The sequence below is a fragment of the Ambystoma mexicanum genome, chromosome 14 (genome assembly GCF_040938575.1).
Source record: "Ambystoma mexicanum isolate Mex_15411 chromosome 14, UKY_AmexF1_1, whole genome shotgun sequence".
NCBI lineage: Eukaryota > Metazoa > Chordata > Amphibia > Caudata > Ambystomatidae > Ambystoma > Ambystoma mexicanum.
The window spans coordinates 407,518,865-407,535,409 of NC_090940.1; the positions used below are offsets into that span (position 1 = coordinate 407,518,865).

At 50.0% G+C, this 16,545-nt stretch overlaps 1 protein-coding gene across 1 annotated transcript; it reads left to right on the forward strand.

Moving 5' to 3' along the window:
* The first annotated feature begins 10,758 nt into the window (after window positions 1–10,758).
* On the forward strand, window positions 10,759–16,054 carry CHST14 (carbohydrate sulfotransferase 14). The gene is made up of 2 exons (XM_069637545.1): window positions 10,759–10,898; window positions 14,738–16,054. The coding sequence occupies exon 2, from the start codon at window positions 14,780–14,782 to the stop codon at window positions 15,896–15,898; it is 1,119 nt and encodes a 372-aa protein (XP_069493646.1). The 5' UTR covers window positions 10,759–10,898; window positions 14,738–14,779; the 3' UTR covers window positions 15,899–16,054.
* The last annotated feature ends 491 nt before the right edge of the window (window positions 16,055–16,545 follow it).

Below are 16,545 nucleotides of genomic sequence, written 5' to 3' on the forward strand. Positions count from 1 at the left end.
CTGGTCGGTATCCGAGGTTTCCATAGCGCCTGGGCGGGAGTTTTGCGGTAGGCTTTGCGTTCTGTAACGCTCACCTGATTCCCGCAGAGGCGCCGGTCTTGACTGGGCGAATACCGTATCTTCAAAGGTGATGTGTAACACACGGTTGGCTCTTTGGGCTGGACCTCTGTGCACTGTATGTCTGACTCGAAGAGTAAGATGTCTTAGGTAAGTGAACGCCATGCTCTCCATCTGCCTCGGGGCAGGGTGCCGTAACCAGTTTCTTCACTGGATAAGGGTGCAGGCCTCTTGACTTCAGAGGACTGCTGTCCGTCGTTTACTGCACGAACGGTAAGTTCCGAGCATTTCAAATGTCTTTAAAAGTCTTTTGTAATGATGTCTCTTGTTTTGCAGGGTTCCGGCGATGGCGGATGACGGGCCGAAGTGAGTTGAGGATGGAACCCGTGTGAGGAATAGAAGCGCCTGGAAGCACGTAAGTAAGCGCTTGTTGCCTGCTTCACGATGCGCACTAACTGTCCTTTTATCTTGCAGGTACAAGTTCGGAGCTGCTGAAGGGTGCCGGAAAACCCACTGGGTTCGGCGTGGGAAGGAGTAATGGCACGTGAGTATTAAAGTTACCCAATGTCCTTAAACGCACCTTCTTTTGTCTTTCAGATGCGGGATGCAGCGCCGAAGGCCTCCGGAGCGTGCGCAGAGTTGGTAAGCTTTTGTCTTTCAGATGCCGGAATGCAGTGCGAAGACCTCCGGAGCACGCGAAGAGTAGGTAAGCCTTTGTCTTTCAGATGCCGGAATGCAGCGCGAGGCGTTGGTGACAGCCAATGGACCAGGTAAGAGATGCGCTGTCACTGAAGACCGTAGTGCTAACCTGTTCTTTCTTGTCTTTATAGGTGTTGCTGAAGACTGGATTCAGGATGGTAAGCCTTTTTCCCTTAGGCCCAGGATCAGATGCAGAAGACACGATGAGCGTTCTGCTGCAGAGGATGCAGAATAACGCAAAGCAAGATTCATCCATCGGGTGTGGTTTAAATAGCCTCCTGTAGTGCTTAGATGTCTCCTTCCACAGCCTCGCCTAGAAGAAAAAGAGTTCCTGCTTTCCAGAAGAGTTCCAGTGTTCTGAACCTAGGGAGTGGCTCCTGCCCCACCCAACAGGAAAAGTAGTCCCAAACAGAAGAGGATCAGAGGCTCAACTGGCAGGTAAGTAAGCAGCATGGTCTGCTGCAGGTAAGTCCACCCAAGCATTATGAGCCCGGCGCTTCCAGCGCTGGGACTGGGCATATTTATGAGCCTGGTGCCACTGGCGCCAGTACAGGGTCCAAAAGGTCCCAATTGGGACTGATTGGCACTCGGAACCTGGGTTATGGGTCTGCTTCCAAGGGAGTTGGGTAAGTCCTGACCTTTTGGAAGCAGAGATCATGACAGCCATGCTATGCAATGCCCCTATTGTGTGCTGGAAGGCACTTGTGCCGCAGAAATGTAGGGTACAAGCTTCAGCAAAGGGGGGGGGCTGTTCTGATGGAAATGGCACTCTGCAGATGTGCCTGTGTCAGGGTGAGCAGGTCTGCAATGGTTGGATGGTCCAGTCTGTATGAGGTGACTAGTTGCCTGTCCGTCAGTGTCCATGGGGATGGTCGGACACATGGGATGGTACGCTCCACAGCATGCGTCTCCTACGCCTTGGTTGCGCCTGTCTCATTCCCTGCTGTGGTCCGGCATGCTGCTGTAACTCAATGTAGAGTAGCAGGTAGTGGAGTCCATAATCTACAGCTGCTTGTGGCTGCATGTTGCTTGGATGTGTGTTGGATGTGTGTCGGGCCGTTGTGGCCCTTTTATACGCCACCTGAGTGGATCTGGTCCACATGGGCCTTGATTTGTGACACCTGTTTGCATTTACCTCCACCTTTTTGGTGGTGGTAATTGGGATGTGTTTTTCGCGGAATTACTTCTGATTTTTTCAGAGGTGAAGGAAATGGCCTCTACCGCGTCGCAGTGTCGGCACAACGGAAGGGGTTATTTGGCTGCAGGCTCCAGGTAGGAGCCACATTAGGCACAGTGAAGAAAGTGCGTGGCTGTCCATGCTCACCATACAGGAGCAGGCCCCACGCCATTGTGCCGAACGTGCGGTCCCCACCCCAGGGCCAGGTGGCAGTGACTCCCAGGAGGAAAGAAGAAGGAAGGGGTAGAGGAGGGTTGCAGCTCTCACAAGTCCTTGTGTGCCCTCTGTCTTTAGCAGTGTCCTGCAGCAGCCAGCAGCCCCTGTGTAGGGGGAAGTGAAGTGAGCTGGGCCATAATCTTGCCACCAACACCCTGCCACAGTTTTTCCCCCACCATCGAGAGACTAGGCCGATGTGCCCCCTGCTTCCCCCAGGTGCGGCTTTGCCGGCCCGTGAACTGTCATGAACAGATGCCCCAACCATCGAGAAACTAGGCTGATGTGGCCCCTGGTTCCCCCAGGTGCGGCATTGCAAGCCCCTGAATTGTCTTTAACAGATGCCAATCAACGGGGCTTCGCACTGTTTTCCGACAGACCTGCAAGCGCTTAAAGTGGACTCAGTAGCCGACAACATGTTATGTGAAGCTGTGCTCTTGCGTTTGAGGCAGGCTGGGAATAGTGTCAGGTGTGAACGACGAGTCTCTCAGTGGTTCAGGTTCCACTCACCCAGGTTAATAAAGGGTTGGTTGTGAATGTGGAATTGTTTTAATGTGTCACCAGCGATCCACCCACTCTGACAGTCACCCCACCTGGGTAACAAAGTTATGTAGATGTGTTATGTTTTTTAAACTGATGTGTGCCCTAACTGGAAGTTCTTAGCCATGTGAATATTGGTTGTACCTATAATGCAAGAACTGTTCTTTGTGGCGTTTGGGTGATTTAATGTCCGATGGTGCCTCCTATTTGTTTGCTTGTTATGGAAAAGGGGGAGTGTGGTGTGTCACTCCTCCTGGGGAGTATGTTATTGCCCAGACCTTGGGTGACCATGTGACCTACATAATAAAAGGGACTAGCCAGTACAGGGATCGAACCTCGGACCCTTCCTGTTCAACCTCTTCACCAACAACATCCCGACAGATCTCCACAAGACCAACCTGGCGCTGTATGCAGACGATGTTGCAGTCATCTCCCAATTATTCAGCGAAAAGAAAGTGGTGAAGAACCTGCAAGCTTTATTGTATACCATTGCGATGTGGTACAGCGACTGGCGGATAGAACTCACCACCAGCAAGACAACTGCAATGCTGTTCACCAGAAAGAAGATCAAGGAGCACCCACACACCAGCCTCAATGGGGAGACCATCAAATGGGAGAGCATCAGCCGCTACCTCGGTGTGACCCTGGACAGCAAACTCAACTGGGAAAGCCACATCGAGAATACTCATCAGAAGGCAACAGGAAAGATGGCAGCGCTGTACCCACTCCTGAAGACCAAGTCCATGCCTCTCTGGACAAAGATCAACATCTACAAGGCGATCATCAGACCAACCCTGACGTATGCCTCCCCAGCATGGATGACTCTCCATGAGCGACACCGGAAGAGTCTTCAGGTAGTCCAGAACAAGGCCCTGCGGATATCGTCTGGAGCTCCAATCTTCACAAGGATAGCAGACCTTCACAGAGACCTGGACATCGAGTTGTTGGACGAACATCTAGCGAAACTGAGCAAGAACTTCTGCCAAGGACTAGATCAGAACCCGAACCCTCTGATCAGAAGACTCACTGCCACGACTGCAAACCCCTTTGACCGCTACCCGCGGCCAATCACTGCGAAGACCCTGTGAAACCAACCCTACTGTGACAAGACCACACAGACCAAGAAGAATACAAACCCACGAATACATACTCAACCCTAGAAAATGGAGTAATGTGACTCAAGCCTCGGTATCAAAAAATCACAGCTGATGGATAAAAATCTATCAGCAAGAAGAAGAACAAGCGCCGGCTGGTTAGTCAACATGATCTTGACTCGTGCCTGCTGTATGTGTCCTGGGTGCAGTACGAGGCTGGCTCTGCGCAGTAGGCAGAGGTCCGGCTGCTGCCGCAGGCCATGTGCCTGGACAGTGTCCCTGATGGGCAACGCTGCTCATGATGTCCTGGTTGTTGGCAGTGGTCGAAGTGAGCGGGAGCGGTCAGGAGCGGTGCTCCTTTACTTTTTTTAATGATGTTTTACAGCTACTATACTTTTATTTTAAAAAGAAAAAGTTCCGGAATGGTTTCGTTTTAAAATAAAAGTGTAGTAAGAAGTTGAAACTTGCACTTTCAGTGCACTGCACTGAACGTTCCCTTAAACAGTAGGTACAAGTGTTTGGGGGGGTGTATTGTGTGTGGGAGGGGACGTGGTGGTGGGGTTTGTGGGGAGTGGGTGCAGGCCAGCAGGGAACATAGTTCCACTACTTCTTTTCGTACACTTCGACCACTGGTTGTTGGAGTGGGACAGAGGCCCTGCCGGGCAACTCTATCTGCAGGCTCTGGAGTCCCTGCTGGGCACCTCCTGTGCCGCTTGTCCTGGGTGCTCCCAGGCCACTGGTAGGATCCGTGCGATCACGTCCCTTGCAGGGTGACTTCTGCGGACAGCGATGGGGCGTGTGCACGTGAGCCAGCCCGCAGCACTGAGGTCCATGTGCATGCCGTGTGCCTGTTGGGGGTTGGTCGGGACCCCCGGCACCTCCGGTACGCCCCAGACCCTGAAGGACTCACTCGGACACGTCCTCTCGGTTCGGGCTTCCCGGTCACTCTGAAGCAGCCGGGAACGCCCCGTTTATTTATGTTGCACGCGGCGGCGTGCAACGTCACGCCGCCGCGTGTGCACCCTGTCATCGGGCAGCGCCACACTGCCCCCAGCGAGAGATGGACTGGCCTGCATGACAGCCGGGCCAGTCGCAACTCTCATGTTGTTTTTCAAGAAAGTGTCATGTGCACATGCAGCGTCACACTCCTCCTTTTTCCGGGAGAACAATAACAATACTAATACTAGACACTGCAAACCAAACCAAAAATGGATACATAACATCTCACGAAAACCCCATGTTCAAAACACCCCTTTATTGACATCCACCTGGGTCCCCTTACTTAACAGTTCTCATCATTAGGACAATCAGCCAGGTGACCCAACACGTAATCGCTGAGGTGAGCAGGTTTCCCTCGCCCAGCCCTCTGGGGGTACCTCCTGCTCACCTCCGGCATGGGTGATCTGTCCACAGGCATGCCCCGGGCCGGGGACTCAGGCAGACAAGGTGTTTCCCCTTTGTCCTCAGGGACCTTTCCTGGGTCTGGATCAGGAGGTGGATCAGTTCTTGGATCTTGCAGCTTCTTGAAGAAACTCACGTTGCGAGTTACCGCAGACCGGCCGTCCGATGCAGTCACCATGGATCCCCGGACTGCGATGACATCCAGCGGTTCCGGCTCATACGGTAGGGGGAGCTTTCCATGGGGATGCCTATTGCGAATGAGGACCGCATCGCCTGGCTCCAGCCGCTGTGGGCGAAGCCCTCTCCGAACCTTCTCTTGCTCGATCCTCAGCCGCCGGTCCATCTCGACCTGTTGGTCATTGATCACCCCAGGTTCTTTCTCTCCTACCTCCGGCAGCAAGCCCCGAGGACACCGCTTGAAAAATGCCTCAGCCGGGGCCACTCCAGTGGATGCATGTGGCGTGGTGCGGTACACCCTCAGAAACTGGTACAGGGCTCTCTGGAGTGACTGCCCCTGCCCCTGAGCGATTCTAACGGTCTTATTTAGAGTCCTCATGAGCCGTTCTGCTTCGCCATTGGCCCGGGGCCAAAGAGGCATGATCTTCCTGTGCACCACCCCATAGCTCTCCATCAGCTCCGAGAAGCGTTCGCTCTGGAAGGGCGCCCCGTTGTCCGAGCACAGCGTGCGTGGGAAACAATGGGCCGCAAACACCTTTTCCACGGCCACCACGACGTGCTCAAATGCCACAGAGTCCACAAACTCCACCTCGGGGTATCTAGAGTACTCGTCAACCAGAACTAGGAAGTGGGTGCCCATGGTGGTGGACCCAAAATCCACATGAACAATTTCCCAAGGGCGCGTCCCCCTAGGCATTGTCTCTATGGCAGGTCCACGCTGCAGGGGACATGCTGCCTGGCACCAAACACAGGCCTCCACGAAGTCATCCACCTTGCGTTCAGGGAACCACACCTTCAGCCGTAGGCGTGCCTTGGTCTTGGCGGCGCCCTGATGACCACGGTGTGCCAGGGCGATCACCTTGCCCACCTTCGATTGGGGCACCACAATCCGCTCTCCGCGGAGCAGAAGGCGGGATGTTGAGAACGATAACTCCTCCCGGACATTCCATAGTTGCTCAATTCCGGTCCTGGCCTCCTGAGTGCGCCCCGCCAGAGCCTCCAGCACCGACTTCCAGGAGCCCTGTTGCATAGAGTGTCTTAAGATTTTGAAGCACTCATCTTCCGCTGCTGTTGCCTCCAGCTCCTGGAGAGGCATGGCATTCGGCGTGGCCGCCTCCACCACCACCCGGACGTGCTCCTCTGCTTCTTCTGCACAGGCGTCATGGTCTTCTCCTGAGGACGCCCCAGGGTGTCTGGCGAGATAGTCTGCAGCGTTGTTCGCTGCTGGCCGGTATAACATGGTGACCCCATATTCCAAGAGGGCGAGCATCCACCTCCCAATGCGTGCCGGTGGCTTGGATGACGACCCTGCTAGGATGGGAAGCAGCGGCTTGTGGTCTGTCACCACCATCACCGGGCGTCCAAGGACGTAGAGCCGGAAGTGCCGGCATCCCCAAAGTACTGCCAGCGCCTCACGTTCGATCTGCGAGTACCGCTGCTCCGCATCGGACAGGGCCTTGCTGGCATACGCCACCGGGTGGACACCCCCATCACTGTCAATCTGCGTTAGCACGGCGCCCAAGCCGAATGGGCTGGCGTCGACGATGATCTCTGACGGTAACGCAGGATCGAAAAACGACATGGTGTCTTCAGCTGCCAGGGCACCCTTTATGTCATCAAAAGCCGCCTGTTCTAGCGGGCCCCAGTTCCAGATGGCATCCTTCCTTGTCAGTGCCCTGAGCGGTTCCGATCTGGAGGCCAGATTTTTAATGAATCATCCACAGTATGTAACCGTGCCCAGGAAACTACGCACCTCAGACAGGGACTCCGGAGGCTGCGCCTTCTTTATGTCGTGCACCTTCCGGGGATCAGGAGACACCCCCCCTCCTTGAATACAAAGCCAAAGAATTCTATCGATGGTTGCAGAAATTCACACTTCTCTTTGTGGAGGGTGAGTCCCAAGGATTGTAGTCTTCTGAGCGTCTTCGCCAACTGCCTCAGATGGTCTACCTCCGTTCTTGCAAATATCAGGATGTCGTTGCTTATGTTCAAAACGCCCTGTAGATCAGCCAGGGCGCCCCGAATAATGTTCTGGAACACCTCCGCCGCCGAGGACACACCAAAACTCAGTCTCTTATAGCGGTATAGCCCTCAGTGTGTCGTGAAGGTGGTAATATACCTTGACTCGGGGTGGAGGACAACCTGGTGATAGCCCGCTCGGAGGTCCAGTTTCGAAAAGAAGCGAGCACCCTGTACCTCCGCAATGATATCATAGATTGTCGGGGGTGAGGTGTCTCTCTCTCTTAATGGCCTTGTTCGGGAGCCTCATGTCGACGCAGATTCCAACAGCATCGGGTTGTTTAGGTTTCCATGCCACCACTATCGGGGACACCCAGGGCGTCGGGCCCTCAACCTTTTCTATAATGTCAAGATTGACCAAATTGTCCAGCTCCATGTCGACATGTTCACGGAGGTGAAACGGTACCCTTCGATGTTTCAGGGCAATGGGCTGCACCGATTCATCAATGTATAACCTCACTGGGTCAACGGCCATCTACCCGATCCCCTTGAACAGTGTGGCATACTTCTCGAGCAAGTCATTGATGTCCTCTAAATAGACAGAGTATGCGAAGCTGACAATGCCGAGGGCCTCTGCTGCAGCACAACTTAACAACGTGTTGGTGCTCACCAGTGTCACGTAGAATCGTGCTGTGATTTGGGAGCCCTCATGTTCTACTTTTGCCACGAACACACCGTCCAGAGGGATAGGGTCAACACCACCAAAGGCAAAGATGCGGGCCTTGAGAGCAGCCAGCTTGGGGGGCTGGTCCATGGCATCATAGTGTCCACGGGCCATTACATTCACCGACGCCCCAGTGTGCATAAGGACCGGGACTGGAGATCGGTTCACCTCGACCACGCACCTTGACTGTCTCCTGTTCTTGCTTTTCAAGATCCCCACACTCGAGACAAAGAAGATGTTCTCTTCCTCCTCTTCTTCTGCTTCCTCCACCTGGGCATCCTCCTCAGTCTGATCCACCTGAGCGATGTTGGATGGTCGACCCTGGCGATTGAGACTGGACCGCCCGGGCCCCTCGGTACCAACACCGGCATTGCTGCTTTGCATACCCTCGAGAAAGTATCCGGTAGCCCACACCGTCCACAGGTCTTTCCAGCCGCAGGGCATTCAGCTGGGTGGGGCAGGTCATAACCACATTTTTGGCAGAATTCTCCTGCCCTCCCGGCTCGATCCCGGGGACCACTGCCAGGTCGTCGGGTGCCCCTGCCACCTCGCCACATCGCACATACCTCTTCGGTCTTGATGGGGCGCGACCCGGCCTCCATTCTAGCTGCCCTCGCCTCCGACACCTCATGGCACCTCCCCAGTTCAAGGATGCGCTGAAGTGTGATTCCAGGCTCCCTTAACACCTGACGCCTTAACTTGCCTAATGAACACGCCTGGATAAGCATCGTCCTGATCATGTCCTCAGCATCACCCAAAGCACAGGCCAGAGAGAGGCGCCTTAGGCGCCCATAGAAAGTGTCCAGAGTCTCATCGTCTTTCTGTTTGGCAGAGAGCATGACAAAACGTTCATAATCCGCATTGACGAGAGGCAGAAAGTAAGCCTGCAGAGCGGCCTTCGCCTGATCATAGGATCCATCCCTTGGCGGAAGCGATTCAAAAGTCTCTTGGACAGAGGGACCTGCCGAGTACAGCATGGTTGCCAGCCGGGTGTCATCTTCCACCACCTGGGCAGCCCAAAAGTACATGTCCAGGCGGTCCACCCACCTCCTCCATCTGGGCCCCAAACTGGAAGGCGGGCCCGATACATCAAACTCCGGGATGGGCTGCAGAGGTGCCTGTGCACGTACCTGAGCCATGGCGGGGGGGAACTGCGGAACAACAGGTGCTGCCACGGGCTGTGCTGTAAGTAGAGGACCCTGAAGACCTGCCTGACCACTTGGAGGCTGCTGTGCCGGCTCCACTGGAGGCAGCAAACCTTGAAGTGCTGCTGGCGCACGTGGAGGCTGTTGCACCGCCGCTCCGTCCTGGTCCTCAGTGTCACTCATCAGTTTGAGCGCACAGGCACCCCCAGCGTGGAAGACAGGGGCCGCAACTCAAACACCAAGTCCAAATAACTCCAGCATGCACCATTGGAGAAACAGCTGCTGCAACACACCTCTGTGATGATGAAGAGGATGAAGATGAGTGGGGCCACCAGTCTGATGATGAAGAAGATGAAGAGAAGCCTCAGCTTCCAACTGCTCCAAAAATTAGGACAAGAAAGAAATGTGGGCTATGCAGGCCCGGCCATTGTAGCCCTCCTCCTTGCTTGCACTCGATGTAGGAGACCCAGGAAAATGCAAAGTCACCAACTGGGTACAATCACATGCAGGTATCACTGCCTGCTGACAGGATTGCCAAAAATTAGGCCTGGATGTACTTCTCAGCTCAAACCGCAGCTCGGAGAAGTTTCACGGCCTGATTCGCAAAATGGCCGCCAGCCGCGTGGGTAACGCACGGCCTGCGGGCCGGAGCGAAGTCTCAAGACGACCTTGCTGCAACAAGAAAAAAATTGCCAGTCAAGTCACCGCCGGGCCCAGGAATCGTTTCCCCCACTCGTCGCCACTGTTGTGGGTTGGTTGGGACCCCCAGCGCCTCCCGTAAGCCCCAGACCCCGAAGGACTCACTCGGGCACGTCCTCTCGGTTCGGGCTTCCCGGTCGCTCTGACACAGCCGAGAATGCCCCGTTTATTTATGTTGCACGCGGCGGCGTGCAACGTCACGCTGCCGCGTGCGCGCCCTCTCATCGGGCAGCACCACACTGCCCCCAGCGAGAGATGGACTGGCCTGCATGACAGCCGGGCCAGTCGCAACTCTCATGTTGTTTTTCAAGAAAGTGTCACGTGCACACATGTAACATATTGCAGAAGCTAGAGCCAAAATGAAATAGTGCATGCGCAAATCCTCATAAATTGGTGCAAAATTGCAAAAGCCAAGACAGCAAAAAATAATCTGTGGAAATAATGCACGAAGAAGCCTTTCCCAACCACATCCATGCAGGCAATTTTCCGTGGAATAGAAAGAGGAAAGAAAATTGTCCAACCCATGTATTATACTGGGCCAAATGCGTGAAAAAATGCAAGCGTCCTGCGAACCCGCCTTCACCAGGGAAGAAAGGAGTTCTTAATGCTCCAGCCGACTTGAATGAATATAAGAATAGCAGTGGCAAGCGCGTGCTGGTTTACAGATCAATTTGGAAGATTATGTTTTCTGATTTGAGGCTGTAGAGGGGATTAGAGAGTGGGAGGGGCTGCAAATCACTTGAGCAAATAGTTCAGAGCCCAAGAGATAACTAAAATTGCGACGGTATAGGAGTCAGCCTATAGGCGCGTCGCACGTATTGACCAATCAGGGCACAGGAAGTTTGCCCAATAGGGAACGGGGTTTCATATCGCACTTCAGTCCCAGAAGACGAAAAGTGACACATACTTCTCACGCTGTGGGAGACTGTCTGGGCTTCTTCGCTGAAGTATGGTCGTTCGGCTATTACGCTCCAGAGATGAGAAGGCCTGCGCATTCCCTCGACAGTCCCTAGGTTCGTCATTTTTTTACCAAAAATGAGTCGCATTTTATAAACTTTCACAGGAAGTCTGCAAAGGCTTTGGGCTATGAACTGCTCTGTTGGCATATAGAAGGCAATGCTGCTGCTCAGGGTAGTGGGGGAGGGAGAAAGCCGAGGTAGAGAGGGTGGGGATTACATGTTGGGTTTATTTATCAGCCTACACCGACAAGAATGGCCATGTAAACTGTCCCTCGCCATGTCCCCGGAGGATAGCTCGGTGGCAACGTGCTCCCTTTGAAGCAAGACGACAAGAAGCAACACAGGTTCTATCCCCGGGACCGCGATTAGAAACCTCTCTGTATTTAAGCGCATTATAAATTTGCAAATAAAACGACAACAAAACATTTTAGCAGCGCCTCGATACCCCCCCCCCCCTTCCCCCTGAGTGAGCGCTTTAAAAATGCAGACAAATAAAATGCAGCCCCACACGCCCCCAACCATGTGATGGGTTTAGCAGGCGGCTGCTTTTTCCGTGAATTCCTGTAACAGGCGGCTGCTTTTTCCGCGAATTCCTGTAGATTTTTTTTTCTTTTTAATGTTAACTGCATTATCCATTGTAGGAGTTGTCTGGATTCGCTTCAGATGTACAACCTAATGCATGGTGGGAGTTGTTGCCTTAATCACTTCAACTTAACCAATAGAAACTAGAGTTTTAAGCTCGGGTAGTTTGTGAAAGGCAGCCCCAGGTCTGGAAACATGGATTAGAAATGTATGTGGAGTGAGCAGTTCATCATAAAGATCAGATGCAATTTTATGGCTTCATTGCGAGTTTGGTGGTAAATCTGCCAATTGAAAGACACACATATTTATTGTTGCCTCATCCGATCCTGTGACATTAACATAGGATTTCGATTGGTGGTGTAATATCCCATTTTTGGAGTACATGGAGCTCCAATGTGGTGGTTTTTTTTTTTTTCTTTCTTCTCTTGGATTTGCCATCAGCGGTAAATCTACGGATATTTGGAGGTGAAGTGGAGGATTTACCTCCAAACTCTGAGTCTGTTGGTGTGGTAAGTGGTGGTAATTTTACCTCCAAAAAAAAGGTCTGGTTAACAGTTTACTACCACTTTTTTACCTCACTACCAAACTTGTAAGGAGGCCAATAATTTGTTTTGCATTCTAGTAAGTGTATCTTTGGCTTTATGAGGTTCTAAATTAACACTTTAAGTCGGTGCTTTACATAGGCCAGTACAATCTATGTCCACTACTGGCACTTCTGATATGGTGACTTATATGGATGAAGCAATAAGTTACATACACTATTGACGAAGTAGAAGGGCTCCAACACTCTTTTTCACTATTGACTAAGTTAGTTTTGCAAATTACTTAATTTCCCCCAGCAATACCTCTCGTGTCTACCTGCATTTCTTTTCACATATCATAAACAATAGGGGTATGAACTAAAAAGCCAGCATGGTCCTAGTCGGCTTGTTCTCCACCAAATATCAATGTTGGTCTCCCAAGTACCAGAATGCAAATATAAATGGGGTTGCAACAAAGGATAAACCAAGCTTTTTTTTTTCCTTGGTGGGCAGAGCATAGAGACAGTAAACTTCTTTGTTTCTAGCCATTCTAAAAATGCTTTGATAAAGCTTGTGGAAATGTTTCTGTAACACCTTTTTAATGAAGGTATGATATCAGAAATTATGTTTGACTATTTTATATGGTCTGGCGTGTCAAATAGGCTGAGGGAGGATAGCTCAGTGGCAAGGTGCTCGCCTTGGAAGCAAGACGACACAGAGCACAACAGGTGCGATCCCCGGTCGCGCTTAGAAACCTCCCCCTTTTTTTTTTTTAAAGGCTCGCTTGATTAACTGGAGAGTAAACTGGCCGCACATGCTGGATTTACCACCAGGAGTTCACATTAATAAGAGCAGAATTTAGTCTAACATCTTGACTAATCTCAATGTGAGCGAATGTAGATTCCACTTCACGCTGGAAAAAAACGTTGAATAAATGAATATAGATTGGTCTCTGCCAGTTACTTGACTAGCGGGGGACATTAAATCGGGAATCTCTATCCATGACCGGTTGAATAATATGGAGCATCTAGAACCAAAGTATTGATCGCAAGAGTATTTGAAAAAATACACAGACTACATTACCTTACAAAAATACTTCCTTTGCTGCACAAATCCAAAAACAAGAAGAAACTTCATGATGTTTCATTTTAAAAGACTCGAAACTGGAGACATCCCAGCAGCTTGGCTAAGCACAGATAAGCACGATTGAATATGCAGACTTGGGTGAAATAGAAAATGAAAAGCACTAATCATTGTGAAAAGTTAGATGACTAAAGACGTTATGTACTGAGTACATTTGTTAGCCTATAAGTTTGTTTGTAAAAAAATAGTGGTATTGGCAGAGGATATTAAGTGGGCAGCATATTTCATTAATATTGGGTGCTTTACATTTCTAGAAATAGTTTTTCTTGCCGACCTCAAAGTTTTTTAAAATTATCTAAGAGATGGAATGTGAAAATGTTTGTGTACATTTTTGAACAGGATATAAATGATTTGAATTGTTTGTAATGTAATCTTATGTTTAACAGTGTGTCAGGTTTATTTTAAAACCAAGTCACACTATAAAAATAAAAGCACAGTACTGTGCGAGTTACCCACACTTAACATGTTTCTAGTTATGTAATTTCTCTATCATGCCACATGGTGAGAAAATCGGTTTCAGGGCCCTTTCCCCAAGTGGAAGAAAGTTGGACAAATCATATATAAGCAACACCTTCCATTTAATCCTAGAAAAATAAAGCATCCATATTCAAAGCGTAGGCTGACACACATTGTCTATCCTTTTTTCGAAAATGCATCAGCCTAGTTTTGTTAGAATAAGCAGAAGTCCCAGTACCACCGCGCCACACTTGTGTAGAAATGATAAGTCAAATTGTAGTATTTATTCCAAAACGATAAACAGCCTGACACGTGTGCTATCCTAGCTCTTCGTCTTAGGCTGATAACACACAATATTCGCAACAATAAATCAAAAGAAGAGCTAGGATAGCTCGAAACACGTGTCGGGTTCTTTATCGCTTTGGAATAAATACAACAATTTGATTTATCATTTCTACACAAGTGTGGCGCAGTGTTACTGGGGCTTCTACTTATCATTTCCTGTGTAGTATATAGGCAGCATACTCAGATTTCTCATAAACCTGCAGCCTCTAGTGTTAAATCTAATTAGTTCTGTGTGAGCGCTGTGGAACACCTTGACTTATCCTGCCGCCAGTTCTCCTCCTAGTTTTGTTAGAAGTGTTCAAAAAAGCATCCTCATTGCAAAAGATTTTGATAAATAAGTATGCATGTTAGTAAGGGGGACTTTATTTGGTCAGACTGATCAAAGTAAAGACGTCTTGAAGAATGGCACCTACTTTGCTTCTGCCTCTTTTGTGACCATATCCTCTGGTTCTGGTTTGTTGGTTGTTTTGACAGGAATATTTGCTTTCTTCCGTTTGAAGTACATGGGTATGTGTCCCAAGACACACACGTACAGGCGCCTTATAAATGACTTACCATATCAAGATGCAGAGTACTGTTGGTTACAAAGTCAGGTTAAGTTAATAGTGCAGCATATTACTTTGGACGACTCAGCTTGACCTTTAGCATGTATTACATATTGCTTGGTGTCCTAGTGATGCTTCATTTAGAACGTTGTGCAGGTAGTCATTCATTGTCCTTAATGCTGGGATCTTCATGTGCCTGGCCAGAAATTGGTCTCAGTACTTGTGATATTGGACTGTGTCTCTTAAATGGAAATTGACTGAACTCTTTTTATATATATTTCTTTTTGTTTTTTGTCCACAGCTGGCTACCTACTATTCCCTTAGTTGGGGCTTGTGTTGAGCGATGTTCCCTCGTCCGCTATTGCAAGTGGTCAAAGGAGTGAAGATGATGGCTCATGATGGTGGCCCGCTGGGCATGCAGAGAGCTGCCGTGCTGCCCCACAGAGCTCGGACCCGCAGCTCAATGCTGCTCCCCTCCATGTTAATGTTTGCTGTGATTGTGGCCTCAAGCGGGCTACTGCTCATGATCGAAAAAGGGATTTTGAGTGAAGTGAGCCCTCCACCACCACGCGGGGACCTTGCATGGAGGACAAGCCCCAGGGTCACGGGGCATGTGCTGGACGACAGCGACTTTGATCATCAGATTACACGTGACATTCGGAACAGGACCATACACACAATTTGTGGGAAAAAGAATATGCCCCACAACATCTGGGAGCTAACGTCGAGCCAGAGGAAAACAGTCCTCAAGCACATACTGGTAAATGACAAGTACAAGTTTTTGTATTGCTACGTTCCCAAAATCGCCTGCTCCAATTGGAAAAAAGTTCTCAAAGTTCTAGACGGGACTCTGGAGAACGTCAATGTGAAGGGCAAGATGGACCATAAGAACGACCTGGTGTTCCTGGCAGACATGAAGGCAGAGGAGATCAAGTTTCGGCTTAAGCACTACTTCAAGTTCATGTTTGTTCGGGAGCCAATGGAGCGACTGTTGTCAGCCTACAGGAACAAATTTGGGGAGATTAAGGAATACCAGCAGAAGTATGGGACAGAGATTGTGAAAAGGTACAGGAAAAATCCTGGAAACTCCAAGGGTGACGACGTCACTTTCTCGGAATTTCTGTGGTACTTGCTAGATGAGGATGTTGAGAAGATGAATGAGCACTGGATGCCAATATACAACCTCTGCCAGCCCTGTGCAGTGGAGTATGACTTCATTGGCTCCTACGAAAGGCTGAGCGGCGATGCCAACTATGTACTGGAACAAGTCCAGGCGCCGCCGTTTGTTAAGTTCCCCGAAAGACAAACTTGGTACAAACCAGTTACCAAGGAAACTCTGTACTATTACCTATGCAATACGCGGAAGGGGGTTGTGAAGGAGCTTCTCCCAAAGTATATTCTAGACTTCACATTATTTGCCTACTCGCTGCCAAATGTTACTGCTGAATTCTGCAAGCAGTAGTGGCCTCCCTCTGCCTCTATGTTATTCCTATGGACTTCTCTACAGATATCGATTTTATATTTGTAATGGACATGATATATTCTTGTTTTTTTTTCATTGATGGCACTTTTATACAATAACACATTTGCATATAAACACACTTCTATATTTTCAAAACTGAAGAGGCATTTTTTACGGATGGAAAAATGATACTTTATTGGGGAGGGGTGGGCTGGCTGTTGTAATCGTTTGCACAGGGCAAAAGTAATTATAAATAACCAGTTAAAAAAATGCATTTTTTTCCCAGTTTTTTGCTAATGAACACTTTAGCTAAAGATTGTAGTTTCAGACAGTGATTTTAAAATTGAACATTTGTATAGAGGGAAGCGATTTCATCTGCATTCAGATGTCCTAATGTCCCTCTTGAGCGCGGTGCTCCCAGTGCACTGCATGGGACACAATCTGCCCCTCTTTGTGAAAGAAGGTGTCATCGCCTAGCTTGACCACTTACCTACTACTGATGACGCAGAGCTTTCGGGTTCCTCATGGTGGAGGAAGTATCAAAACACAAAGAAAAAATGCCGACTGGATGAGTCACTCGTACACTGCACGGGCGCCTGGCTCGCTGGCTGCACAATTCTAGCTTATTTTGCACTTGGCCGATTATT

Excerpts from the sequence above, each read along its gene's own strand:
- CHST14 (XM_069637545.1), top strand. The coding sequence starts at position 14,780 with ATGTTCCCTCGTCCGCTATTGCAAGTGGTCAAAGGAGTGAAGATGATG.